Source organism: Aspergillus oryzae, chromosome 5 (genome assembly GCF_000184455.2).
Source record: "Aspergillus oryzae RIB40 DNA, chromosome 5".
NCBI classification, from domain to species: domain Eukaryota; kingdom Fungi; phylum Ascomycota; class Eurotiomycetes; order Eurotiales; family Aspergillaceae; genus Aspergillus; species Aspergillus oryzae.
In genome coordinates this window covers 138391-165809 of record NC_036439.1, presented here as the reverse complement: position 1 = coordinate 165809, position 27419 = coordinate 138391, and the positions used below count along the sequence as shown (strand labels likewise).

The following is a 27419-nucleotide window of genomic DNA, read 5'->3' as shown; positions in this document are numbered from 1 at the left end:
TCTACGTGATCTACTCAAGAAGTCTTATATATTCCAAGAAAAGAAAGTAAGTTCAATGGAAGTTTGCGACTCCTATCGTTCTTAATAGTAAACCACCCAGACCTTTTTTCAGATAATATGATTGTCTGGTAGAAATACGAAGCGCATCATATTCCATCAATATTTTAATTCAGGTCTGTTTAGAATTAATAGTAGCTTGATCAGGTCTACCTTTCGTATTTAGACATGGTAGCAAGTCAAGGCGGGTCGAATTGATGTTGTTGAAGTTGTCTAGGTAGTCGCCTCTGGGCTTAAGCATTATGCTCACGTTCTAGGCCTTCCCACTGGGAACAGAGCTAAACCATGGCCGACTAATCTGAAGTTGTGTGATATCTTTGGGCATTCCTGTTGTATCAGGTGCCCTTTTTCAAGGACTACTTCATTCTGTATTTTCTGATGAAGGCGTCAGAATCGATGGATACAGGGATATTGTTTCCATTAAAAAGGTGGTGCTGAGGCCCCAATTATACTGCCTAGGAAACGAAGAAACCGAGAACAAAGATCGGCCTAGAAAGATTAGCCCTTATCTGGAGCGGCTCTTCTCGTAGGCAGCAACGCCACCCAGCTGACGAGAGGGACATGACGGTGGGTCCTTCTCATGGTGTCATGTTCATTCCGGATCAGATAATGCATTTTGAGTTCCGGAAACCAAGTATGTGTACGTGCTTGCTATTAGGCTAAGCATCCTATCTTCCTGGGCGTGCTAAAGATTAGGCTTTCCTACCAGGTGGCGGTATATGGTGTCGGGCAGACGACAACGGCCAGGATGATGATCCTGCATGGGCTAGGACACGGCTGATTGGCGTTCAACAGGATGTCAGCTTAAGTTAAGTGATATAAACCCACAACTATCGGGGTGTTCCTGAGGCATTGATTGGCCGACGATAAGGCATCCAACCAAGCCCTAATTTAGTGCAATTCGTTTCGATGTAACCTGGAGTTTACTCTCTCGCTCTCTGACACCATCACATGGCCTGTGTTTATTACTAAAAGGCTTATTGCCGCCCATGCTCGCCAATCCGTAGTCCTGCCTGTGGCGTCCATCCGTGATCATTTACCATGGAGGTCTGCGTGGACGACAATCAATTCGGCCCCCGCGTCAATCCGCGCTGCCGTTCATTCGATTTCACCCTCTTGTTCGAAGATGTTTTCTTCATCGCCCTGCCTGCCGCGGTGCTCCTCGTGCTCTTGCCATTGCGTCTCCGATGGCTGCACCGTACATCAGTGAAAGTCAAAACTTATCGGTTGGCGATTTGGAAGTTATCCCTTCTTGTAGTACTGTTTGTTCTTCAAATTCTCTTCGTTGCCCTTCGCCTGAGGACACCCGCAATCCGCACCAATGCATCCCTGGCAGCAGGAATTCTCAATATTGCCGCGACCTTCGCTGCGGCATGTGCTTCGTTTTTGGAGGACCAGCGGTCTATACGGCCGTCGGATCTCTTGGTGATTTACCTGACGATGGTAGCCATGTGTGCCATAGCCCCACTGCGCTCTCTGTGGTCTATTTCTCCAACTAACGCCTGCACGGGGCTGTGGACGGCACTGTTCGTTATCACCGTTGCATGCCTTTGTATGGAGTCGGTGCACAAAACGGGCCTCTTGCGTCTGCAATCTTATAACCCGACAAAGGAACAGATCTGTGGCTTCTGGAGCCGCAGCTTGTTCATCTGGATACTGTCGCTCTTCCGTGTAGGCTATTCACATATCCTTCGTATGGAAGATATCCCGGAAGTCGACCATGATCTCCGAGGAGAAGTAACTGGTGAAAAGCTCCAAAAGGCTTGGGAGAAATCAAGAGGCAAACATCGGTTAGTCAGGGCGACGTTTGCTGCCTATCAATTCAGCTGTCTGTCAGCAATCCTGCCACGATTGGCTTTGTCTGCCTTCACCTTCGCCCAGCCCTTCCTCATCACGGCAACAGTGAACTACATCAACATCCCCTCAAGCTCGGAGTCCCAGAAGTACGGACAAGCCATTGTAGGCGCGTATGTGCTGGTGTACGCAGGCTACGCGGTAAGTTGGGCCTGCTACTCTCGCGACAGCTTCATCAGCTTATTTACAAGTAGATATCAACGGCGGTGTACTGGCGACAAACCTATCGCTTTATCACTATGCTTCGATCAGGTCTTATATCAATCATATACGATCAAACCTTAGGTTTGAGGCCGGAAGATCTATCAGACACGGCTGCTATCACCATGATGGGGACTGATGTCGAAAGGATTGAGTCGAGTTTGAGAGCTCTCCATGAAGCGTGGGCTTCTATCCTGGAGGTTGCAATTGCAATTTGGCTATTATCACGCCAGATATGGATCGCCTGTTTAATCCCATTGATCATCGCGGTCGTATCGGTCATCGCCATGATACCAATCTCAACGAAAACTGGAGAGGCCCAAAAACAGTGGATTGATCGCGTACAAAAACGATTATCAGTCGTCTCTGGCACGCTGAATGATATTAAAGGCGTACATATGCTGGGGCTTACGGACCGTCTGTTCTTTCTCATATCGGAATTACGTAAATTGGAAGTTGAAACCTCGAAGCGATTTCGGAAGCTCTTGATCTGGCAGATTGCGATATGTAAGTTCGACTCCAGCGTGACAGATTAATGGTTATTTAGTAGCCAACCAAGCTTCTTTTAGCCAACGTGCCGATGGAATTCTCGCCATTCGCGACTTTCGCCATCTACGCTATAATATCCGTTGTGAAACAAGACACGACCCTGCTTTCTGCGCAGGCGTTTACCTCTCTAGCTTTAATCTCCCTTCTTACCGGCCCGCTCCTCAACTTCTGCCAAGCTATGCCTGCTCTTGCCCAAGCCGTTTCCTGCTTTGACCGTATTGATGAGTATCTTACAGTAGATCCCCAGTCACCAAACCGGTCTATGTCTACCAATTCAATTGCTCGACCTTCCGACGACGGGGTAGAACTGCAACAAAAGCCGAGTGGTGCATTACCAGAAGGCCTGTTGGCATCATTCCATGCGGCTACTATATCCAAGTCTCCCGATGCGGAAGCCGTCTTCGATCGTTTAACCCTCAATGTTCGACGGGGAGTGACGATGATTACCGGACCTGTTGGATGTGGCAAGACAACGCTTCTAGAAAGTATTCTGGGTGCAAGCTTTGTTAAGACAGGGTCGGTAGTGGCCTCCCTTTCGCGGGCTGCATACTGCTCGCAAGTTCCATGGATTCAGAACCAAACCATACGCCAGAATATAGTCGGACCTAACGGGTTTGACGAAAAGTGGTTTAAGTATACTTGTTGGGCGTGCGGTCTCGAAAACGATCTACAGACAATTTCTGATGGAGATTCGCACATGGCAGGAAGCAATGGTATTTCGCTTAGTGGAGGCCAAAAGCAAAGAATTGTATAGCTTTGCTGTTCCCAGAAAGATTCAAATATCGACGCTAACGTCGACATACCTCTAGGCACTAGCTCGGGTATTGTATTCACGGCCCAAGGTTATAATCTTGGATGATCCATTCAGTGGATTGGACCTGAAGACAATAGCCCTAATTTCAAAACGTCTATTTGGCATTGAGGGCTATTTTAGAGCTGAGGGGGTCTCAGTGGTCCTAAGCACTAACTCCTGTAAGTGGTTGAACCAGTACTATGATTGGAGAATGCTCCTGTAATTCCATTGTAGTCCATGCTGACGACGGCAATTGCAGACTATCTTCTTGCACATGCGGACGAGGTTATTCTTCTGGACAATGGGCAGGTTGTTGAACAGGGCACGTACCAGTATATCCTTGAGCGATCGCCGGAAATAACTGCCGAGCTACAGGAGCATGCTTCAGTATCAGACATTGCTGATAGTAAAGTCGACGATTTTGAGCATCGAAGCGAACTACCTTCTAGCTCGGGGCCCGATACGACGACCCACCAGGACGTCGACTGGTCCCGGCAGCGTGGAACTTGGTCTGTCTATCAATACTATTTCCATAGGGCGGGCTATGTATCCCTGTTTATTTTCTTGATTTTCGCCATTATCTACTCTTTCTCATCTGTTTTTAGCAGTATGTCAATTCCGAGAATACCTAACTTGAGTAATATGCTGATACTTTTATGTAGCACTATGGCTACAGTGGTGGGTGGAAGAGAATGAGCGAAAGCCCAATAGTCGACTAGGAATGTATGTTGGAGTCTATGGTTTAATATTCACCTTGTCTTTCGTTGGCATTATTGCAGCATGCTGGTGGGTACTCCTACTCCGGCGTTACTGTGCTTGCTGACTATATTTGAGGATGATTTTCGTTCGGATGATGACCGCTACCTCATTAAACTTGCATTCGGACTTGCTCAAGGCCGCACTCGGGTTCGTATATCCAATGTCGTTCTTGCATTGAAGCTGACGATGTCTATTACCGTTCTTTTTAGTGCACCTTTCGGGTTCTTCCAAACCACAGATACGGGCTCGACGACAAATAGGTACTTGTTCAATTTGCTAGAGCCTGTATTCACTATTAACATTCTTTGCTAATTTGAAAAGGTTCGGTCAGGACATGGAGCTGATCGACATGAACCTCCCTCTCTATGCTGTGAACTTCGTGGAAAGTATGTGCCTTTTCTCACAGTTACTTCGAGACTGTAGTGGCTAACATCAAACAAGGCGTGCTGGCTTGTTTCTTTAGGTTGATTGTACTCTGCATCATTGGACGATACCTGGCCAGCTCTATTCCAGTGCTTGGTCTAGTACTATTCTGTGTTCAGGTCTACTATTTACGGACCTCTCGTCAGATTCGTCTGCTGGATATCGAAGCGAAGGCACCACTATATTCGCATTTTCTGGAGACCATACAGGGAATAACGACAATTCGTGCGTTTGGCTGGGAGACTCACTTTCAAAAGGAAACCCAACTTCGAGTGAACAGTTCTCAGAAACCAGTGTATATGCTGTTCTGCGTACAGCAGTGGCTGACCCTTGTCCTTGACCTGGTAGTAGGGGGAATTGCGGTGCTGCTGGCTGCCGTCGTAACCTCGTTGAAGGGCAACTTCAGTGCTGCGTCGATTGGTGTTGCTTTGAACTTGCTCCTCACCTTCAATCAAACTATCACTCGCACCATCAAGATGTGGACTATGGTGGAAATATCAATTGGTGCTGTATCTCGTGTACGGAACTTTGTGCAAGATACGCCATCGAATAAACGTGACTTCAATCCTGAGAGCGGTAGGCTTCCGGACGTGGCATGTAATGGTGCAATTGACTTTGAGGATGTATCCGCTGGTCACAGGTCTGTCACTCGGATTCCAATTCTCTGGAATGACTCTAGCTAACGTGTTCAAAAGCTTCAACGAAGCGCCCATCCTGAAAGACATTACGTTATCCATAAAACCAGGGCAAAAGATCGCAGTCTGCGGGCCTTCCGGTAGTGGAAAGACCTCCTTAATTATGGCCCTTCTGGGTATGGTTGAAATCAAGCAAGGCCGGGTGCTTCTGGATGGCAACGACCTGTCAAGTGAGCGGCAAGCTCTTCGAGGAAACATTAATGTCATACCCCAGGATCCTCTATTCCTTCCTGGGACCGCGAGGTTCAACCTTGACCCACACCAGCGCGCTAGTGATGAGAAAATCGCAGACGCTGTGAAAGCAGTCGGGTTATGGAGTCGCTTTTGCGCGAAAGGAGGCTTGGATGCCGATTTCGTTCCCTCCGACTGGTCGGTTGGCCAGAAGCAGCTGTTTGCGCTTGCTCGGACCCTGGTGCATAAGGCTCCTATTTTGCTCTTGGATGAGGCGACTAGCAGGTAAGTAGATCCTTTCTTGAAAGCCATATTGATCTCTCTAACTTCTGACGGTAGCGTCGATTGGGAAACGGAGACGATCATGCAGGACATTATAGACAGAGAGTTTGCTTCCCAAACTGTTATTGCTGTCTGTCATCGCTTCCGGTTCATCGATCGGTTTGACCGTGTGGCGGTGATACAGCAGGGTGAACTTGTTGAATATGATGAGCCAACAGCTCTGCTGGAAAGGGATACGCAGTTTAGGAGGCTCTTTCGCGCTTTGCAGGAATCGTCGGCCATTGGAGCATAAGAGAATAGATTGTATGTTACGTTGCTCATATACACAAACCAGGAGTAAATTCATGATCAGATTATCTTACCTCCATCGAAGTATCGTGACTTGTCCTGATGGCTCAGTAACCCGGTGATGGAAGCCTTTGGCGTGTGCGTTCAAGATCTATACTCTGCATGCCTATTTACCCTCTATGTAGAGACAGAGTTAATGATACAACCTCCTAAAAGGCTGGAGTTATGAAATTTTTCATTTTCAATATGTCTAGTGTGCTCTGGGCTATTGAACCCACCCCTTCTAAACCCCTTGTATTTGATTGTTTCAAATCCGAAGTGGCCGGCTGTGTTTCTGAAACCATCCTCACTGAACAGACGAACTACTCAATCCTAATAGTCCCATTCAAGTGCAGGATCCTGCTGCTAGCGCCGACAGAGGCAGTGTAGGTCGCGGCCTGGAGCCTCCATTGCTGATCTACAACGTCCCAAATACTGAGATCCCTCCTGGTCAACGGGAAGGATATTTGTTTTGTCTCTCCCGGTGCTAGTGGCACTCTTTCAAAGCCGCGTAACTGTCGCACGGGAGCGTCTGGAATGCTAACGTAGAGCTGGGCGACCTCTGACGAGGATACGTCACCCGTGTTGGTGATGGAGCAGGTGACTTCAAACAATACATCCCACAGCTGTGGATGTCCACCCTGGACAATAGCAATGTTGGCGTCCACCAGAGGGGAAGTACTATTTCCTGTAGCCGTAATTGCAAGGTCAGAGTACTCGAAGGTGGTGTATGACAAGCCAAAGCCGAATTCGAACCGCGGTTCGATGTCGTCACGATCGAAAGCGCGGTAATCGATGTATAAGCCCTCAGTGAAGTTGACTTCGGGAAACGCGTCAAACGAGACAGTCGAGTTCAGCAAGTTTCCGTAGTCGGATTCATTCTTGGCGACGGTGAAGGGAAGTCTTCCGGATGGGCTGACATCGCCGTACAGGATATCAACGAGGGAGTGACCACTTTCTTGGCCGGGGAGGCCGGCAAAGAGTACGGCTGTCACATTTGGGTGATCGATCCATGCATCGACGGTACGGATACCTGGTTTATTCGATGTTTATTAGTGAATTGCCCTGCTCGGAATAAGGTTTGGATACTTACCGGTGGAATGAATGACAACGATGGTGTTGGTACAGTTGGCAGCAACGTTGCGTACGAGATTGTCGCTGAACTCGTCTGTAAGGCTGGTTCGGTCGAAGGCCTCAGATGCATATGCGTTGATGAACACGAGACAAGCATCGCTGTTCACGTATGCGGGGGTGGGATTCTCTGAGTAGAAATCCCAGCGAAGGATTCCTTTGTTCTTCGAGGCTCGCTCCTGCAGTGCCTGGAAGGGACTCACTACATATGGAGGAGTGCTTCCTCCGGAGCCTCCACCGGTGATGAGAGTGCCGTTGAAGGTGGTCCAACCGAAGTTCACCTCGTAACCACCGCCATAGCGAGAGGGATTGGCCCATGGGGCTGCACTAACGGTCGCGTCATAGCCGTAGACACTAAGGTATCTAGTGGCATTCGTGAATGGAAGTGCGTTGTTGACGTTCTTAACTAACACAGTACCAGCAGAGCCAATCTCTCTTATTAACGTCGCATGGTCCGCTTGAACGTCAATAGGATCGTGCTTCTCAGACTCCGAGTAAACTCCCGGGGCAGGATAACCATCATCCTGACCGGTGTAAAACCAGGTTGCCAGGACTCGCGTTGCCATGTCATCCAGTCTCTCGCTGCTGACACTGCCATTTGCGACAGCATCGGTCAGATTGCGGCCCCAGAAGCCACCGTCTGGCATGACAACATCCAAGCCAGCATTGGCCGAAGCAACACCCGAATGCTGTGCTGCCCAGTCACTCACCACGAACCCTTCAAATCCAAGCTCGGTTTTCAGGATACCGTTGAGCAGCTTTGAATTCTGGCACCCATAGCTGTGGTTTAGACGCTGATAAGAACACATCACACTCCCGACACCTTCTCTCAAAGCATCCATGAAAGGGAAAACATATAGTTCGTGAATGGTGCGGTCATCAGCATTTGAGCTCAGTGATTCGCCCATGTCCCCCGGATTTCTTCTCCATTCCTCTTCGTTCAACAGCCAATGCTTCGCTGAGGCAATCACTCCAGCGTCCTGGATACCTTTAGTGATAGCTCCCATCCCTCCGCCTGCAAGATAAGGATCCGCGCCTAGACCCTCCCAATTCCGCCCTCCTCGGGCAAGTCTTCCCAATGGTCCCGCGACGGGACCTAATGCCACATTGATACCCTTCCCCTGGTACTCTTGGCCCAGTGCATGACCATAACGATATATCAGCGAGCGATCCCATGTTGCCGCCACGTGAATGCCTGCCGGAAATGCTGAGACAAACTCTTGTCCTCTCACGCCGTCCGGTGCGTCTGAAAAGCAAAGCGAAGGAATGGATAGCCGGGGGATTGCACCTGTGTTTCCAACACACTGACCGTCGAACCCACGGGTGAGGTTAGATTTCTCTTCATCGGTTAATCGAGAGACAAGGGCCTTCGCGCGTTGATATGCGCTCTCCCAGATTGAACTTGTGGCCCCATCTCCGACAGCTGGTTGTCTTTGTCAGTTATACCAGTCCTGAATTATGGTGGAGTGGGCAATAGATCGATGGGTGTCTACTCAGACTTACGGGAGGGGTATACGGCAGGACTCCGGCCATAGTAAGGAACTTCCGACTCATTGGTATAGCCCTGAGCTGCGCAGAGTGTGCCCTGCGCCAGCGCTATCGAAGCCAAGGGTGATAGGACCTTCATGACGATGAACTACTTGCTTGCACTATTCCCCGTCTCCATCATCTCTAAGCTATGGGCTGGTGCGTCTATTTAAGTTCTTCCATCGTCAATTTTTGCAATTTTGAGTAACTGAAAGTTACTGAGGTCATATCGGAGGAGACCCGACACGGCACGGATATATATCCATCATGCTCAATTGAACGGGTATACTTCGGGTATTTACAAGACGTCCTTGCGCCAGAATGGAGACCAACACCGTCATCATGCCCTGTATGGGCGAAGAAACTGGAGACCCCGCAATTGAAGATGATGCTTGTCGCTTGGCGCCAAGCATATCGTCTATACTAAACATCCTTTGGTTACCGTCAAGTCGGGGAATATCCCGAGATCGGCATTGATCCTTGTACCTCGAGTCGAGGAGAAGGATCACCTTGGGAACAGTCCACAGTAGCGGTGAATCTAAGCAAAGGCATACCCCTGCCAGCCGACAATCGGACCATCGGCATTAACTCGATGTTGTTGCCGGATGCTATACCATGTACACCACGCAGACCCAGAATTAACTCAACTGCTAGCCGACTGTAGAGCCGAACTAGCCGGAGTAGCTCGAGCAAAGGCTTATGGGTGCGCTAATTGACCACTAGCATCGAATATAGGTGAACCAATGGAATCGTGATCGGATGTTGAAGATCGGATGAGAAAAGCCATATCCAGGTGTGAAGCATTGCCTTGTGGAAGCCAACTATTGAGGGCGTGAAGCTGAGCACACTGACAAGCAAGAAATGTTGCTTATCAGGTTAAGTCGTTGTGTTATAAAGAGCAACACCGAATGCTTTCAACGCATCCATCCACCCCATGCTAGCTTGAACTTGTAGCTGCATAAGCCCTTGCCGAAGAATATGTGTCCTGCTGAGAAGGCATAGCGTGCAATTGTCGGATCGCGTCTTAGTGCCGTCCCTTCCAGTTTTGATTCTGGAAAGCCTCTGGAAACTATACGTCCTCTGTAACGTATAGTTTCCAGTTTCCTAGTTCAAACCACCAGGCGTCTTTCAATCCGGATGCTGTGTCTGGCGATGAAGGTGATGCTTTCGCGCGGTAGATGTTCCCTCATGATGGAACCAGTTTAGGGTGAACAATTCTTTCCACCATTTGACAAATGTCTGTCGTGCTTCACGAATGTCGGCGTCCATCTCGGGTGGAGTTTGAGGTCTAGCCGGAACCATGTGCTCTATGATATAGGGCCTTCTCAAATGATAGAAAGTCCGGCGACAGAGAGGACAACTCGCATCATGTTCGCACAGCCATTCATCTATGCATGGCTGATGAAAGCTATGCTGACAAGGTAAATGTCGCAACATGGTCCCGGGTTCAAGCGTCGCAAAGCAAAGACTGCATGTTGATTCCTCTGATTCTGTGAAAATATAATTAGCCTATACACTATCATACATAATAGACGACTAATGATGCGTACCAGGGTCGAAACCGTCTTGTGGAATGGTAGTGCGAGGCAATCCAGCTAACCAAAGATCTGCACAACGCAAGGGCCCGCGGTCTGTTTTCGACGGGACACATAGGTAATACCCCGACATCCTATTATCTAAGATCTTCACAACCTAAGGTAAGGAGAAGTATCACCAGAGCAGAACTCGTGCTTTCTTGGCGAAGAAATTCGGGTGCATCTCATGAGAGTCTGTCCAGAGTATATATCTCAACCCCAATGGCACGATAATCTGTCTTGTTCACATGCTGGACTATATCATACGGGACAAGTAGGAATTCATCAGCGCATCATTGCAGAATTTTATTAATCATGAGGTTCTAGAGCTGTGAAAAATTAATAATGTTCAGAACATTTCGGTCTTCTTTCGGGATTCCTGTGCATGTCCTGAGGAATTGACGCTATTCCATTCTGGGTAGGACCACATAGCCAATCAACGTCCGCAAATCAACTGAAAAGGTTGAAACTCGGCGATTGGAGTAGCCCTACTGTGCCGTAGTATTACTACTTTATCATTACTTCATTTCAGTTCCCGTGGTGCTATTGTAGCTATATATTCCACCTGAGCCGTGTCTACCCCTGTGGATGTATCCATGGGCCGCAGCAATAGTTTACTTTGTGGACGATGTTCGTTGACACTACGACGCTAGCACCGGCAGAGCTGGGCATCCCCTCTCAACATAATGAATGTCTTTTAAACAAGAGGTGACTTGGTGTTGCAGGCGTTTTTCGTATATGAGTCCCAGTTGGCAATCGTTGGTATAAATAGCTCGTCGATTCAAATCCCACTTTACCGCAAGACCAGCAAAGTAAACTATGCGACTACTTGACAAAGCTTATCACAGGGTACAACAGAATATCTGCTCCTTACACCCGGGAAAGCTTCCCACAAGCTTGTCGAAGATCTACTCTTTTGGTGGTATTTTCCATATGTGTAATACGACTTGCCTCCTGGAAGTAGCATACCCCAACATCTTGTAACATACCCCACATCTCTCCGGATATAGCCTATGGTGGAGCGGTAGTGTGCAGAACGAGCTATAGGAACCTTACTAGAGTACTAATCTCTTCAACCTATCATTCTCTCTTGTGTTGTCCGTTCTAATAAACCTAAACTCATTTAGCGTGGCGATTTGTCTAGGCCGACTGGAATAAGCACCATCTTAAATCAGTATCAAGCCAATAGCGAAGTGGAGAACACCCTGGTGGCCAAGCTGCAGTTGGTGATCTCTAAATGAGGATTATAGCTCTGCCCCAATCGTTACTCTCCTTGGTAGAGTTTCGATATTGAGTTTAGCTCGGTGACGAGGAGGGTCTCTCGGTTGTAAGGAATGCTGCTGATCAGTATGGGGTTCAAGCCCTGGAGTTTGGGGTATAAAATGCCTCCCCAGAAACAAAGAGCTTCTCTTTCACAGATACGTGATTAATTCTGCAATTATCCTTCTCAGCTTTCTCTACCTACTGCAACTCAATCGCTGCTCATATTCTAATCAATATGTCGGACACACGAGAGGCGAACCCAACCGCAATGGATACCGCTGAATCTGGATCGTCTCAATTTCATCTCCAAAAAGAGAGACAGTCTACCTTTCACGCTGAAAATGGTGCTGTGGCTTCTCTCCCTCAACGGGAAGCCCACATCCATACTGTTTCCCAAGTGCCCCTACCTCCATACCAGAAGCTTGCAAACCCTGGACCCTTGGGACTTCTAGCGTTCGCATTGACAACATTCGTCCTTGGCCTCTATGAGTGCGGGGCAGGGTAAGTGTATATCTCTTTACCTGCATGCAACACTCAATACTAACGCTGTCGTTCAGACTACCTCATTCGAATCCTCAAGGCAAGGTTGGACCTAATCAAGCTGCATTCGGACTCGCAATCTTCTTCGGTGGTGGAGCCCAGTTTGTCGCCGGCATATTCGAATTCCGCGTGGGGAACACCTTTGGTTGCACGGTTCATTGCTCCTATTCCGCCTTTTGGCTCAGCTACGCAATGTTTCTCATCCCATCTCTGGATATCAAGGGGCAGTATAATGGAGACGAACGGGCATACACTTTTGCCATCGGTATCTACCTGATCGTGTGGTGCTTCCTGACCGTTCTGTTTCTTCTTGCTGCTCTGAGAACCAATTTGTCAATCATTCTTGTTTTCTTCTTCCTGATTATTGCATATCTGCTGCTAAGCATTGCAAACTTCATTGCAACTGAGCATCCTGCGCAAAGTGTGAAAGTGAACAAAGCCGGTGGTGCCTTTACTGTGATTTGCGCATTTGTGGCCTTTTATGCTGGTGCATCTGGCCTGATGGTGCCAGAGACGACATGGGTTCGGTTCCCTCTTGGAGAGATTCCTTAAGGTCCGTTTGTGAGTTTAAGTGACTTAACTCGAACTACGCACTGGTGTGTGTTGTTCATGTTGGGGAGATTTCCGCATATACAAAGGTCCAAGCACTATATCAAAAATTTGACATATAATGTTGTTCACTATTACAGTCTACGCTACTATTCATTCAATAAGGAAAACAGGAATACGATGCCTAAAGCTTTCAGGAATTATAAGTCGATGCTATGATTATATTATATTCTCTGATTGTTGTAAAGCTATCTGCGTCTTCCTAAACCTGTAGTCATTCACTATAATGATGAGGGAATATTAGACTATGTTATCGTTTACACAGTGATGATGGCTTCTCTTGAATAGTTAATGAGTGAATCTGAGCCGCCTTTCATCAGAATGGTAGAGTGAGGGAGGAGTGAGGGATGAATAAGGGAGGAACGATATAAATACCAACACCCAGCTCACACTACCCATCGTAGCTTGACAATGAACTTACCCAGCTAGCATAGGCCAATGAGGTCAATTTGTTTCTTTTCTGTTGCGTTTACAAGTCGACCACGGACCGACGTATCAAATGGAAGGTACCAGACGTGGCCGTCAGGAATACTACAGGGCCAGGCACCATTTAACGCGACCGTTGGGCCCGATCCGAGTTTATTGGAGAGCCTACTGTTAAAATCGGTCCTTAAGGGCCGCATTTATGAAACATTATACTACGAGTAAGACGGGACTCGGTATAATGAATACTGGAGCAGGAAAAAGAGACTCTCAAGTCAACATTTCAATATGAGCTGATAACCGTAGGAAATGCAAAGCACGAAACTAATAATTAATAATAGTGCCCAGTCTTTGGGAACTGGTGCCAATGATATCGACGTCGAGGCCGCTCATCTCTTTCCATATATACACGGTCAAGATGTTATGGATGCAATATTCGGAAAGAAGCGACCTCCACAGTTGTTCTCGGCCATGAAAGGCCTTCTACTACATCCATTGAAAGTGTTTTCGACTCGGGAAAGCTGGTCATTGTGCTAGACCTTGCTGATAGACCAGCTGTAGCAGAGATTCTTGCCTGGGTATAAGGAGAAATGAGAGAGTACAAAATGAAAGTGATTGATTTCTCCTTGGACCGGCTTAATCATCCACTTCACCGCTATTCTCCAAAGAGAAAAGTGGAAAGACCCGTATGGACAATGGCTTCATTCCCGACGATCTTCCGGCCAGCTTATCTATATTTCCACTACTGCATCCACATGTTACCCCAGGACATGAAACAGGGGTGCTCTACCAACATTGAAAGTCAAGATTAGCAAGCCCTTCCCGGGCCCTATGGATTTGAGATTACTGCAAGTAGTTTCCAAAGGATTTGGTACAGTGTTGCGCGGTTTTTTTTTTGGCACCTGCGTGATCAAATGACATATCAGAAAGAACCACAATTGTTTCTGCGAGCTAGGATATCTACATCCGGGTGGGACCAAGCCATATATGGCCAATAGATCAAGTCGTGAGATGCAAACGCAGCACAACCTATTAAGATGCACCACGTCTAGCAGTAGCATCACATAACGCCGGCTGTCATTGGGTTAGAATTACTTCTTTCTCCACCCTAGGTTTCTTTAGCGCAATGCTAGGTATATTTCATCGACCAGACCTTCTGCACGCTAAGCTGTTACTGAGGGATTTTCCGTAACTAGATCTGCAACAGCAACATTACTACGAAGCTGGATGATTTAACCATGAGACTTGAGGGCTGCCATTGAAAACGTACTTAGTGACAAATCATTGCCTGCAGCCTTCACCAATGCAACCAAGCGTCGATTTGGCTGCTCAATCTCATGTAACCCCCTTTTCCACCGGTAGCACCACATGCATGGGTAAAAAGCAATGACATGTCTCTATGCTCTCCGTCCTGAAGGCTGAGCTGAGCTGCATCCAGAATTGCCGATCATTTATTTACCCCTCAGCATATGCAGTGGGTGGTGCTGCATCTGTCTTCAGAGCTGAATCGCGTAGCATACAGAATACCCCACCATTTAACCCATCTTTAGGCAGCTGTACAGACATGTGTGTAGACTGGGCAAATGTACAGCTGCAGCACTTTCGTGTCGCTTGCCGACTGCTCTCAATCCGCCACAGTATGTCGGGTAGCACTGCTGAAAGCAGAGCTCTTTAGATGCATTTGACTCCCAGTGGGATCCGCACGACTCGGCTCTCGTGCTCGCGTTGGACTTGCTGTGAGACTGGAAGGTGACGCATGTCAGCCTGGCCCCTGAGATTAAAAGGGCATCACTCGCCCTGAGCTTTGTGTGGAATGGTCCAGGAGCTCATCGCGTCCTCTTCTCGATACCTCCTACACTTCCATTGCCACCTCACTTCTAGAATTTGAACCATTTGCCGTCTAGCTCCCAAGGGATCTCCCATCGCCATGGCCCCTCCATCAAGCCCAGAGGAACGCATCGCTGCGCTGCGCACATTGGTTAATGGCAAGCGACAGCCTGCTAGTGGAAGTAACTATCGCAATGAAAGTTACCTCTTGAGCGTCGGGCTTCATGCTATAGTCCGCAAAAATAAAGGCCAGTCCCTCACCAGCATAGAAAAGATCCTCTACGATGCCATCACTACCGGCTCTGGGATATCTGAAATCAACGAGTACGGGAACGTCTTCAAAGAGGCCAAAAATAATCACCGAACCGGGAGTGTGGCTTTCTTCCCTCGGTAAATCGTCGACGCCTCTGAAGACAAGGCATACACGATGGAGGCAATGGTCTCTGATATCGTTACTATGCTGCCAGACATACAGGACCAGCCAAACAACAAGGTGCAGGAGTTTAATAACTTTTTGGGGGGGCGTGTAGATAGTGATGACTACACGACTGCTCTTGGGATGGCTGGTGGAGGAACAGCGGTTCATTTTGATACTAGCAATCCCAGCAACATGACGCCCCCTCGCGCGGCTTTTGCTAGTGATGATACTGTCGACGGCCTAAATGAGACTCTCGCGCTGAGTGAGAATAGAGTCGAACCTGCGGCAAATGGCACGAAGCGCATCCGGCTCGTCATGACCAGATTCAAGTGCCATAAGAGGTCCTCCGAATGGGGCAAGGACGAGATATACTGGACGCGTTCGGCCGTGTCTGATACGGGAGACAAATTCTCGGGAGATCCAATCACCCGCGAGTACGGGTCGATTCGAAGCGGAGACATCAGGCAAATGGATGCAGGGACTGTTTTGTTCGATGGACAGGTAAAAGATGCCCTTGCAATCTTCATTCAATGCTGGGAAGCAGATAACAGCTCAACCAAGTGGTATGAGGATTTACGCAAGGCGATGGATGCAATTTCTAAAGGTTTCAAGGCGTGGCTGGAACAATATGGCCAAGTCATTGCCGAGTTCCAGAAGCAACTTCCCATTGTGGGTAATGCCTACAAGATCCTCGGATACATCTCGACTGCGACACAGATCTTCGCATGGTTACTGGACAAGTTCCGCAACCACGACGACCTCGTGGCGGAGCGTACGATTGCCTTTTCTCAGCAAGCTTTAACCTGGTTTCTGGAGTTCCCCAACTGTGAAGCATCATTCATGTTTGATGGAGGGAAAGGCGGAAAACACGAACTCTGGATCCGGCGAGAATACGGGTTTGATCCGAACGACACGTCCATCGGATCCTTGAAGACAATGACTGGACAACCCGGCAATTACAGTATGCAGTCGTCGGTCCCAGGCCCCGGTCGGAGCTTCTGGGGTATGAGCCTGGTAGACTATAAGGGTGAGCTCTGGAGCTTCTTCAGCCGCTCACACAACAGCCTACTGTGTTATAGCATCTGGAACAGTGAAACTGGATGGGGTCCCATCATTGAGATTACTGGCAATTACACCAACGCAAAGCCTGCAGTAGCAACATTGGACGACACCGTCCATGTATTGTACAAAGGAGGCGATGGGCGACTTCTCCATGTGGAGTACCTCCCACAGAACAGGACATGGACTGGTGCAGTACCAGTGGGCTCTGGAACTGCAACCGAATATAGCGGTGCCCTCGCCGGCTTTCACGATATGCTCGTTAGTGTTCATCGAGGCAATGATCAGCGCCTGTACTGCACTGTCAAATGGTCGGGACAGAACTGGCAAGATTGGACTAAGATGTACTCACCTGCTGGGGCGGACTACAAGTTGGCCCCCGCTCTATGTTCTTATGATGGCAGCTTATACGTTTGGGCCTGTATCAATAGAAACTACCAGCTGCACTGCTACCGGGTGAATATGGACACCAATCCTTGGACGCTGGTCGATGAGCGTCTTGAAGACACGGCAGCCCATAACGCCAAATCTGCTCCTGCAGTCATGGTATATCCCGAATATTCGTCTGGCGACGTGATGTGGGCTTTTTATCGTTATATAAGCGTCAATGCCACGATGTTTTATGATCCCGTGAGACGCAGGGAAGGCTTATTCACCCCTTCAAATCCGGAATCGGTGGGTGACCCGAGTGTTTGCAATTATGATGGTAAGGTGTGGTATGGCTACAGCGACCGGCTCTCGTAGTGTCTTAGTTTAGTGTCACAGGACTGGGAAGGATAGCAAATATAGAAGGAGAAAATGAAGCCAAAGACAGCACTCCTCGCACTACACCTTCTCAAATCTTAAGCGAACTAGTACTAAATGCCTGATAGAACACATGACTTCGAGATGATCGAATGGTCTCACTCATTGCGATTCTGTACCATTCGCTAGTGAGCTGTATGTCTCATGTTCTGGTGGTGAGTTGCCTTCTATCAGACTGTGACTGTTGTGCATGATTGGCTCCATCCTCGTATATCGAAATAGCCACGATGCATCCATTCGCCACTGCGCAGATGAGATCATATTTCCCTTCGTATTTGTCTCAAAATAGGCCAGGTGTCTGGAGATTGATGGGAGACATACGAAAGGTCGTTGCCACCAGGGAATACGGGACTGCATGGCGTGTATTCATCAAGCACCTCGTGGTCCGCAACCTAATGTCCATCTTCACACCGCATTTGAGAGGTTACACTGCTCCTGGAAATCATCCAACGCTCGCTGCTACATATATGTCTATATATGTACACTAACATTCCATAACAATTGCTTTGGTTTATTATTTTTTTGTATCTTCCTTCTAAATTGTTACCTCAATAAGGATATCTCGAAAGCGAAATGCATATTCTAACTCCGCCCCGACTCTGCACAGCTCTCACTGTGCTCACAAGTCTAATCATTTCCTCCTTTGCCATCGATACCCCCGCGACGAAAGATTCTACCATTTTCCGTTCTACCGTGAGCTGCCCTGCTTGTCCCGATCGAAACTGCTACAAATGCACGCTTGGCCACGAAACCACTCTGCAGGCCAACACCGGTGGACTGGCCTATATCCGCTCTCTGATCGCGTTTCAACTTCCAGTCCCGGCGGCCTCCATCACAGCATGCACAGTGCAGTTTCCCGCCTTCACAAAGCCACTCGAGGCACCTGTTAATGTCACGGCCGCCCAGGCGCTCTCTTCTGGCTGGGACGAGGGTACCGTTACCGGAGAGAACGCACCAGATTCGGGTGACGCCTTCACAGAAATTGAAGTACCTGCCTATGCGAATATGGGGCCTATCGATGTTACGCCTGCTTGTCAGGGTGCGGATGAGGATGGGAATTTTTCTATCTTCTTAGGAACAAGATTTGGCAGAATTGAGGTTTGGTCGAAGGACTCAGGAAATCCCGCGATTCTCCATATTACATCATCTGCTTGAATGTTTTTTTGTGATCTACTAGGGTAATGGCTCTGGCCTTTATAAATTTGCTTTGAAGGACTTTGGTAGCTAGTAATGGTCATGAGAGATGTGGCTCTGCGGGTGTTTTAAGCTTTGACAGAAAAGGCTTAATTATGACAGTGTTTGCCATTCGTGCTTCTTATACTTATAGTACAGAATAAGAATTTCCTTAGCTCACTCATTACGCTACGTGAACTGCAGTGTAAGACAGCCAACAGGATCAAGCAAGCTTCTCTACTCATGGTTGCTTATATAGTTACTATATCATATGCGACATAGGAAATTTATCGTTTTTATGAAAGAAAGAGCTCGGTAAGCGTGATACATTGCAGGTCATTGCAGAAAACCTTGGAATAATCAGGTGTCAGGACTTTTAGTTTGCCCTTTGACGGAGAATACATATTATACTTGTTAAGACTAAGAGGAAAAACACTTTGAAGCAAAGGAAACATTGAGCACGAACACAAACTTGCGGCACGATAGTAACAATGACATGGATCACAGCTGGGTACAAGCAAGATTCCCATTACTCTGTGTCAAGTCAGCAGCATACCTTTCCGTTAATGGTAAATAAACGACTTACCAGAGGAAGATTGCTGGTGCAACAGTACTCCTTCCTTGGAGCAACGCAGTTCCCGCTTTTGACTGCAGAGGTCAGACGCGCCCGTTGGATATGCACTTGATTGCAACGTACCTATGCAGTTGGACCCGACCGCACGAACGAAAAAGATATTGACAGGGAAAAAGGTCTCGCAGCAGAATCGGTTCTTACCGTCGCAAGGATCAGCTCTCTTCTCAAACTCTTCTGCTGGAGCTGCGGTGGCCATGCTGGCCATGGCGCACAGAGCTAGGATAGTCTTGATGTTCATGGCTGTTTTCTTCTTGCTTCGAAACTCGTTAATACGTGTGTACTTGGAAAAACTACAATGCAGAATAGAGGCGAAGGGTCAGGATCCTCGTGGTCTTTATAGACCGACAGACCAACAATAAGTCTTGGCTTCATCGTATGCCCAGCGTTATAGAGCGATCTGGGTGTGTGCAAAACATGGAAACAATAAGGCTTGTTGGTTTGCCATATCTAAACATCACCCGAACCTTGGAACTGACATCCAAAAGTAGAAAAAATGTCAGACGACCGTCCCTTCAGCCAACATCAATGGCCAAAAATAGGCTCGTCCGCATTTCAAGACTATATCTTAAATGTGGTGGAAAGGACAGCCGCCAGTAGTATGATCTGTGCTGTTCTTCATAAACTGTTGGGGATATGGTAGTCAAGGCGCGGCCTTGATGTCATTGGCATTTTGGTCGAATGGGAACGATAAACTACTACCGCAAAAACGGCGAACGCCATGTAGAATCTAGACCGCGATGGGAAAAAAGAAGCGTGTCATAGAATTAGTCTAGAGCTGCTACGACTGGGCCTCGAGAAGGTTGTCGTGTCGTCAAGAATTCACATTGCATATCGCTCCCTATCCTTGTTCCTAGTCTTTGTGCGAGAGACCAACTCGAATCCCACAAGTGAGTGTGAGTTCCTAAGATCTAGGATGATCTCCATAATTCTAGTATCCCTCTCGAAAGGAGAGAAGATAAAGGTCTTCACGGATCGTTGAACTTCCGGGACCCGAGCAACTGCCGAGATCCACTTGAATCGGGCTGACGGCATTTCATAGTTCATATACTGACGGGGCTTGTATAGCTTCGTTATTACCACGGCAGAGCCTGCCTGTCTTTTGGACTATATATAGAAGAAAATTACAATCCAGCTACAATCCAATCGTCCATTGCAATCATCAACTACATCATTAGCTTCGAGATATACTGGTAAGCCGTCCCTTTCCTTAGATCTCTCAGATCGATCAACCTGCACAATCTGTGACGTCAAATCAACCGCGGAGGGTCCACCCGGATTAATAATGTACCTCACTGACGAGTCATTAGCGACGATACTAGGTCAACTTCGGTAGTCATGCGAGCCCGATATCCGTGAAGATAAATACTTCTGGTGATCCGGCAGAACTCGTCCGGAGCGTGTAAAGTACCGAAGCTGGGCAATCAACCACCACCCGTCAAAATGAAAGAGATCATCAACCTTCACGACTGCAGGACCAAGCTGATTGAGTCCGCTATCCCGGAGATCAATGACGACCAGGTCTTGATCCGTGTCGTCGTCTCTGGATCGAACCCCAAGGATTGGAAGGTGCCGGATCTTGCGCACAGTGAGGAGAAACCGTACTTTGAGCGCTATGAGAAAGTCCGAGAGGGAGTCAATCAGGGTGATGATATCGCTGGTGTGGTTGAGAAGGTCGGGAAAAACGTAGTGGAATTCCAGGTGAGTCTGTCGCTTAAGTCCCAATGCTGATGATTGTCTGAAATTAATGATGTCTTGTTGCCTCCTCCAGCCGGGCGACCGAGTCGGAGCTTTCCACGAAATGCTTATGCCTGGAGGCAGTTATGCTGAGTATGCGGTTGCATGGAGCCATACCACGTTTCACTTGCCCGAGAAGATCTCATTCGAAGGTATATCCAACCTATTTGTACTCTCCTTCACTTTTTTTCATTGTTGAATCAGGCTAATACCCAGCAGAGGCAGCCACGATCCCTCTAGCGGGTCTCACGGCAGTGGTATCTCTGTACCATCATCTCGGGTTCCAATTTCCCTGGTCTCCAGCTGCCAAAGGCAAATCCCCCAACACAACGACACCATTCATCGTCTACGGCGGCAGCACGGCGGTCGGATCCTACGCGATCAAGTTTGCCAGACTAAGCAACATCCACCCGATTATTGCGATCGCCGGAAAGGGCGCCCATTACATCCGGAAGTTCCTGGATGAAAGCAAGGGCGACGTAGTCGTTGATTACCGAGAGGGTCCAGAGAAGACCATCGCTGGCATCCGCAATGCGCTGCGCTCATCTACTAGTGGCAATGATCTCCCAGCAAATCACGCCCTTGATACAATTGTCACTGAGGACAGTACGACTGTGCTGCGATCCGTTATGAACCCCGGTGGTAACATTAACTATGTGCTCATGAGTCCCCCCGATGTTTCTCCCGCGGTTGCATCGAACACTTGGGTCAGCTCGGCGCACCAGATCGGTGGTGTTGATGATTGTCGCGATTTGTGTTTCGTGTTCTGTCGGTGGTTCACCCGGGCACTGCAGTCTGGCGAGTTTGAGGGCCATCCGTTTGAAGTCAGAAAAGATGGCTTGCTGGGGGTTGAGGGGGCGATGAGAGACCTGAGGGATGGAAAGGCGAGTGCGGTTAAATATGTCTTTAGAATAAGCGAAACACCGGGACAATAGAGGGTATATAGAGACTAGAGCCTGTCCAAATGTTGATTGATTGAAGTTACAATACAAACAGGTAGTTGTGGTGCATATAATAGTGACATGGATATCTAGTCTTTATTTCTCTCTCTGGAACCAATATGTAGTAACAGGAGAGCAGGATTCAAGTACTTTCAAGTGTGCAGATTTGAGCTAGGAACTGAACTAATATAGGTATTACACGAATCCCGAGAGATGGAAGTAACAAAGACTAAGAGAAACGCCCACTCAGTATCCCAGTTTGTCTGTCTTAATCGTCCGATGGTAGAGTGTCCGTGTTAACTCGTTTACTCTCTTATAGACAGCTTAGAGGGTGGCATCAAATGGGAAGGTTCACCAGTGCAGACCCCATGCACTACAGTATCTTGGAAATATTACCAGGTTCAAGAGTTAGGAAATCATGATACTATCTTAAGTCCGGCTCTCTTGCGGCTATAATTCTGCATATGTAACCGATATTTACGGGAATCTACTTAACGATCCAGTCCTCTTTGCTACTATTAATACTTGATTGTCAAACTAACTTTTATACAGCCCAAAAGTCACAAACACCAATATCCGGGACGTAGAAAATCAACCATGATATGAAACAAGCACACTGATATATCATAGAGCTGTACGAGGCATCGTTTTAATAACCGCAAGATCTTTCCCTGAAGCTCAATAGGAGTAACTGTGTAGGACACATGCTCTATTAACAAAGCTACTCGTGGGAGGACATTCGAAGTCATCTGGGAAAGCCTCTTACCTAACACAATGTGTGCCGTCAAAGACCTCTCCGGGGGCACAAATAGGAGGTGTAGAGGCCTGGGTTCCCTCCCCATCGGACGGGATATTAGAGAGTTTCTGGGGTTCTGACTGGGACTATCCTTTCTTCACACCCCTCCATCAAAATACATGCCCCGAGGGCAGGCAGGAGCTGTCCTACATACCCTCACCCTTCCATCAAAATACACATCTGGAGAGCAGGCGGGCGATGTAGAGTCCGAACCCTCCTGGCCTTGAGTTTGAAACATATGTTCTTTCAGACTGTCAATGCCACTCTCTGCGTCATCGTCTTGTACCAGACTGTCCTCTACACAACACAACGGTTACCATGCAGGGTGTACCCAGAAGGGCACAATGGTTGTCTTGTTTGCGGCAGGACACATTCCACCCCATTGAACCTTAAACCAGGAGGACATTCAAGAGGGCCAGTTGCGATGCAGACTGCACCAAGCTGGCGAGTCCCAGGAGGACATTGAGGAGGAACGAACGAACGACACGCGTTACCGTCGAAGGCGTAACCAGGAGGACAGCTCACACCCAAAGTGAAGCTGATAGGGCCACCTAGGTTGTCAAAAAGAGAACCCACCCCTTCCCCATTGCCTCGATGGACAGTGTATTCGATAAGACGTTTCTGGAAACTGGAGCGGGAGGAATATTTTCTTGAATGGCATTCACGGAGATATGTGGAAGGGAAGGGAGCTTCCTGGAAATTTAAATAGACTCGCTCTATACGCTTACCGTATTTAAACCGAAGTACATATGGCCCGCCTGTGCTTTCAAGACGTTACAATGACATCCCTTGGTCGCAATAGGAAGTTGATGTAGAAGGCCTTATAAGTCATGAAGTCACGAGTCAAATGCTATGAGGCCAACGCCAAACAGACAGCTTCCTTTCGTGTTCATATCAACCTAATCGTATCATAGATAAGTAGAGTCTGCTTGGGAGCAGTGGCGGGTCGCCGAATGCAGAATACAACGGACCGACATACACTGATGAATGACCTCAGGACTATGTCCATACCTTGGAACGTCATCTACTTCACTCATAGACTCTGTAGTATAGCAATGAATGAAACACCTTACAAGCTTTGAGCTTCTCCGAGGTATGATAGAAAGATATCCATTACCCCCCACCCCAAATCCCCTTCCAAAACGAGTACTATGATCTAACCAGAGTCTCATTGAATAGACATAATCAACCTCCCAGCAATCTGAGCGGAAACAAACTGCCTGGATTATCCTGTGGGTGAAAGCTTCACATATCTTTCGTGGGTCCGGAATCTGACATACCAGGCAGTACATTTTCTATAGATGCTCCTAGAATGTCAGTCTCAACACCCTGCCTTCAAAGCGAAGAGGCCTATGTGAAGACACGACTTATAGATAATATTCATTACATTGTATCCTGTCTTCCGCTTGCATCCAATGTTCTCGGAGTAAATATTCTGGCTGACGTGGGATTCATCCAATGGATGGCTTGAAACGGACGAGGTGACATCAACGTTAAGATTAACTTTATGCAACTACCTCAAAATGTATGTTGGGTCAGTCTTGATTGCTACACACTCCTGTGTCAGGTCTACCAAAACCAGACGTTTGCGTCTCAGCCTTTCTCTCCCCATGTCGTTGTCAGGTTTCTTCGTTTCTGTGTATACGAAGGCAAGTTTGTCAACATGACTTCCTTTGGTTTCTAACAGGTCACCGCCAAGCGATTCATGTAGCAATTCAAGCAGTGATTCTTAAACAGCTTAAATCACCGTTTCCAGTACGAGCAGCCATCTTCAACAGTTTTCATGGAGAGCTCCCTTCCAAATCACATGACGTCTATCGGATCGTGTACAGACATTCTTGGCTAAGGAAGCATTCCGGACATCATCGCAAGTTGGGTTGCGGCGCGACCCTTGTTTCGGTGGGGCGGCCCGGGGCAGCATATTTGACATATTATACGAAGGATACTTCCTTTCTATGTGGGCTGTGACGGGTGATAGTCTGTCAAGAAGAAAAGGGAAATTAGGAACTCTTCCCAGGCCCGTAACTGAGCTCTGAACATTCAACTCGTCGGGTGTTCTCTCTATGCTAGCAGCATATTTTATACAATATCTTGTTGAATTCTTCACTTGGATTCCCCAATGCTATGTAGTTGCTCAATCCTTTATTATTATTTTTGTTATTAGAGTCTGGATTGCTTTTAGTCGAATTGCGGACCATGTAGACTAGTTAAGGCTAGAGGTCCAAGGAATGCAGATAAGCCATGAAGTATATCCAAATCAATCCTCCTACGCCGTTAAGGGGTCCTTAATAGTAGCTCTAATTAACGGGGTATAGAATTATGTATATATCTTTTATTTCTAAAACGAAGAGTGTAGAAATATAGCAAAACACGTATTCATCATATGGTCATAGGAAGATCTACGTTACTCCCTCTCCAGAAATTCGTGAAGAGAATTAGATATATTTATAGAGTTTCCCTTGATCAGGGGCTTGGGGAATTTTGGTATGGTATTCTAAATCGGACACCTAAATGCGTCTACCTATAACGCGTTCATTTCCTATAGGGGGTTCCTGATAAGTGGGTTTACTGTATTCGTTGCTCAACACATAACGTAGGCTTTCGAAGTCTGAAGAGGAAACGGGGACATGTTTGTTACATATCATAAAGCCAAAGAAGCACGGATGAGAGAGCTCAAACTGGCTCCAGGCACGACTTACACCTTCGTAGAACCCCATTGTCTCAGCACCACTCCAACAAAGGAATCAATATGGGAATGGTTCCTGGTACATAATGTAGACAGAAGAGGAGCGAAGATACTTTCTTTGATATCATAAACCAAATATTACTATACTGAACTGTTGGTGCGGGCATCAAAGTGGATCAGCCACATATAAGGCTGAGCGGCACATAAAGCCAAGTCCCTTTCTAAACTGCAGGCATATATTTCCACTGACAGAGAAACAACGATTATATACAGAACATATCCGACGCCTCTAGCTAAAGGCCGAGAAGCAGGAGCTCTTTGCATCCGATTCCTCCCATCCGATGCATTTCCAGCAGTTCAATAGCCGGTTCGGATCGTACTTGTTCTTGATATTCAACAGGGGCTCGTAGTTCTCGCCCCACCACGCTTCCCGCCAATCCTTGGTGAAGGGGTTAGCCTCGCAGCTGTAGGCACCGCTGCCTGGGGTGATCTCCTCGAGGGTAGCGGTCATGTTCTGCAGACCAGCAATTTTCTGCTCGCGCGTCTCCAGGGTGCTATTCCAGGCCCACGCAGTGCCGGAGCCCAGCTCCCAAATAGCAGAGCGCCAGGCGGGAGTCGCGGAGGTGGAGTTCGTCGTATAGTTGTACAGCACCGGTCCGACGATGGGGATGTAGGGACTTTGCCCCTGGGACTGGAGGAGAGAGAAGAAATCCATAAGGTTCTTGCGGCCCTCGGCAGTTTCGAAGACAGCCTTGGGCACCAAACGACTACCAGCAAAATGGGTCACACCGACGCTAACTGCGTTAGAGGTGACATACTTTTCGTAGAAGGCGTACCAGGAGGAGAACTGTTCAACGGTGGCAGAGCCACCCTGAGATTCCGCGTAGGCGATCACATCAGCGAGGGACTCCTCCGCCTGGGCGACAGATAGTAAGGGAGTCACATTGATCAGGCTGCTACCACTGATGTGACCTCCCCAGCCTTCCGAAGCCCACTTCAGGGTGTTGTTGACCACGATATCCATAAAGGGTAGGAGATTGGTAGAGTTCGAGGTGAATTTGATAATGGCAGCAACGAAGCTCAATTGAGGTTCAACTCGGTGGGTGCTCTCGATTACGACACCAAAGGTACCGCCGCCACCGCCACGAAGAGCCCAGAAAAGATCCTGGTTCTGGCATTCGTTGGCGATGCGGTACTGGCCATCCGGTGTCACAACCTTGAATTGGATTACTCGATCGATGGCCAACCCGTACACAGGAGACAGAATACTATGGCCAACGGTTTGCAGGAAACCACCGCTAGCGCCTACCGTTGGCGCATAACCACCCAAGAATGTGACATTGTGCGAATTAGCAAACGAATAGACCTCGTTAAAGTTGACACCGGCCCCGATAGTGATGGCTTGCACGGCGGTTCCTGGTGCGGAGCAAGCATCACATCCCTCAGGCTTGAAGTCGGCGTGGTAAACTTTTGACTGCAGATTGCGTGTCCAGAGTGCTAGAGTTCCCTTCCCACTGCTACGGCCCAGGTAATCATGACCACTGTTCTTGATCGATAGACGAGTTCCAGAGCAGCTAGCGAACTTGAAGGCCTCGACGGCATCGCTAGCCTGCTGCACCTCAAGATAATATGAGGGCACGTTGCCTTGCTGGCAAACCGTGTTGGTAAAGGCCAATGGGTCGGTCGGATCAGAGCTGTCGAGCAAGCATTGGTCACTAGGCTCCGAGGCACACATCTCCACTTGATTGTTCATGTACCCATTGGGGGAGTTGGCGCGCAGGTACGGATCGCCGTAGTTGCTTTGGATAGTCGAACAGGCCGCATCGTTAACTGCCACTTCGGTGCCATTGTAGTTCGAGAAACAGGGCAGGGAGAAGGGTTTCAGTGGCTGAACACGGCCGCCGACGGTCGCGTTGAAGCTGTCGAGATCACAGGTCCCGGCTGAAACGCCCAGCAGGTGGACAGCCAGTGACACGAGCGAGTTTTTGAATGTTGAAGGCGCCATCTTGCCGCGCGATGAGGAGATCATGCACGGTGGGAAAAGACCAGTGGATAAATGAAACAGCCGTGAAGATCGCACCCTTTCTAGGAAAGTAATCAACGAAATACGAACTGTGCTGGCCTTTTATTCAAAATCTGGTACTGCGGCAACCCCTTGCAGAAGTCCCG

General features: G+C 48.2%; 8 protein-coding genes across 8 annotated transcripts; 6 read left to right on the top strand and 2 right to left on the bottom strand.

The window, feature by feature from the left end:
- Positions 1 to 618: 618 nt before the first annotated feature.
- On the top strand, positions 619 to 3677 carry AO090701000839 (uncharacterized protein; the record flags this gene model as incomplete). The annotated part of the gene is made up of 5 exons (XM_023237130.1): positions 619 to 697; positions 1316 to 2052; positions 2346 to 2619; positions 2682 to 3409; positions 3471 to 3677. The coding sequence occupies 5 exons, from the start codon at positions 619 to 621 to the stop codon at positions 3675 to 3677; spliced, it is 2025 nt and encodes a 674-aa protein (XP_023092306.1).
- Positions 3678 to 5112: 1435 nt separating this feature from the next.
- Positions 5113 to 6076, top strand: AO090701000840 (uncharacterized protein; the record flags this gene model as incomplete). The annotated part of the gene is made up of 3 exons (XM_001823573.3): positions 5113 to 5276; positions 5332 to 5787; positions 5842 to 6076. The coding sequence occupies 3 exons, from the start codon at positions 5113 to 5115 to the stop codon at positions 6074 to 6076; spliced, it is 855 nt and encodes a 284-aa protein (XP_001823625.3).
- A 358-nt stretch (positions 6077 to 6434) lies between these two features.
- Positions 6435 to 8869, bottom strand: AO090701000841 (beta-glucosidase; the record flags this gene model as incomplete). The annotated part of the gene is made up of 3 exons (XM_001823575.1): positions 6435 to 7144; positions 7205 to 8665; positions 8746 to 8869. The coding sequence occupies 3 exons, from the start codon at positions 8867 to 8869 to the stop codon at positions 6435 to 6437; spliced, it is 2295 nt and encodes a 764-aa protein (XP_001823627.1).
- Positions 8870 to 11841: 2972 nt separating this feature from the next.
- On the top strand, positions 11842 to 12698 carry AO090701000842 (acetate uptake transporter family protein; the record flags this gene model as incomplete). Its single annotated transcript, XM_001823576.1, has 2 exons — positions 11842 to 12107; positions 12164 to 12698. 2 exons carry the CDS (start codon positions 11842 to 11844, stop codon positions 12696 to 12698), a joined length of 801 nt encoding a protein of 266 aa, XP_001823628.1.
- Positions 12699 to 15432: 2734 nt separating this feature from the next.
- Positions 15433 to 17226, top strand: AO090701000843 (uncharacterized protein; the record flags this gene model as incomplete). Its single annotated transcript, XM_001823577.1, has 1 exon — positions 15433 to 17226. The coding sequence occupies one exon, from the start codon at positions 15433 to 15435 to the stop codon at positions 17224 to 17226; it is 1794 nt and encodes a 597-aa protein (XP_001823629.1).
- A 633-nt stretch (positions 17227 to 17859) lies between these two features.
- AO090701000844 (uncharacterized protein) lies at positions 17860 to 18441 on the top strand (the record flags this gene model as incomplete). The annotated part of the gene is made up of 2 exons (XM_023237128.1): positions 17860 to 18325; positions 18362 to 18441. The coding sequence occupies 2 exons, from the start codon at positions 17860 to 17862 to the stop codon at positions 18439 to 18441; spliced, it is 546 nt and encodes a 181-aa protein (XP_023092307.1).
- A 2092-nt stretch (positions 18442 to 20533) lies between these two features.
- AO090701000846 (zinc-binding alcohol dehydrogenase family protein) lies at positions 20534 to 21762 on the top strand (the record flags this gene model as incomplete). The annotated part of the gene is made up of 3 exons (XM_001823579.1): positions 20534 to 20791; positions 20862 to 20979; positions 21047 to 21762. 3 exons carry the CDS (start codon positions 20534 to 20536, stop codon positions 21760 to 21762), a joined length of 1092 nt encoding a protein of 363 aa, XP_001823631.1.
- Positions 21763 to 25539: 3777 nt separating this feature from the next.
- On the bottom strand, positions 25540 to 27255 carry AO090701000847 (uncharacterized protein; the record flags this gene model as incomplete). The annotated part of the gene is made up of 1 exon (XM_001823580.3): positions 25540 to 27255. One exon carries the CDS (start codon positions 27253 to 27255, stop codon positions 25540 to 25542), a length of 1716 nt encoding a protein of 571 aa, XP_001823632.1.
- Between the last annotated feature and the right edge of the window lie 164 nt (positions 27256 to 27419).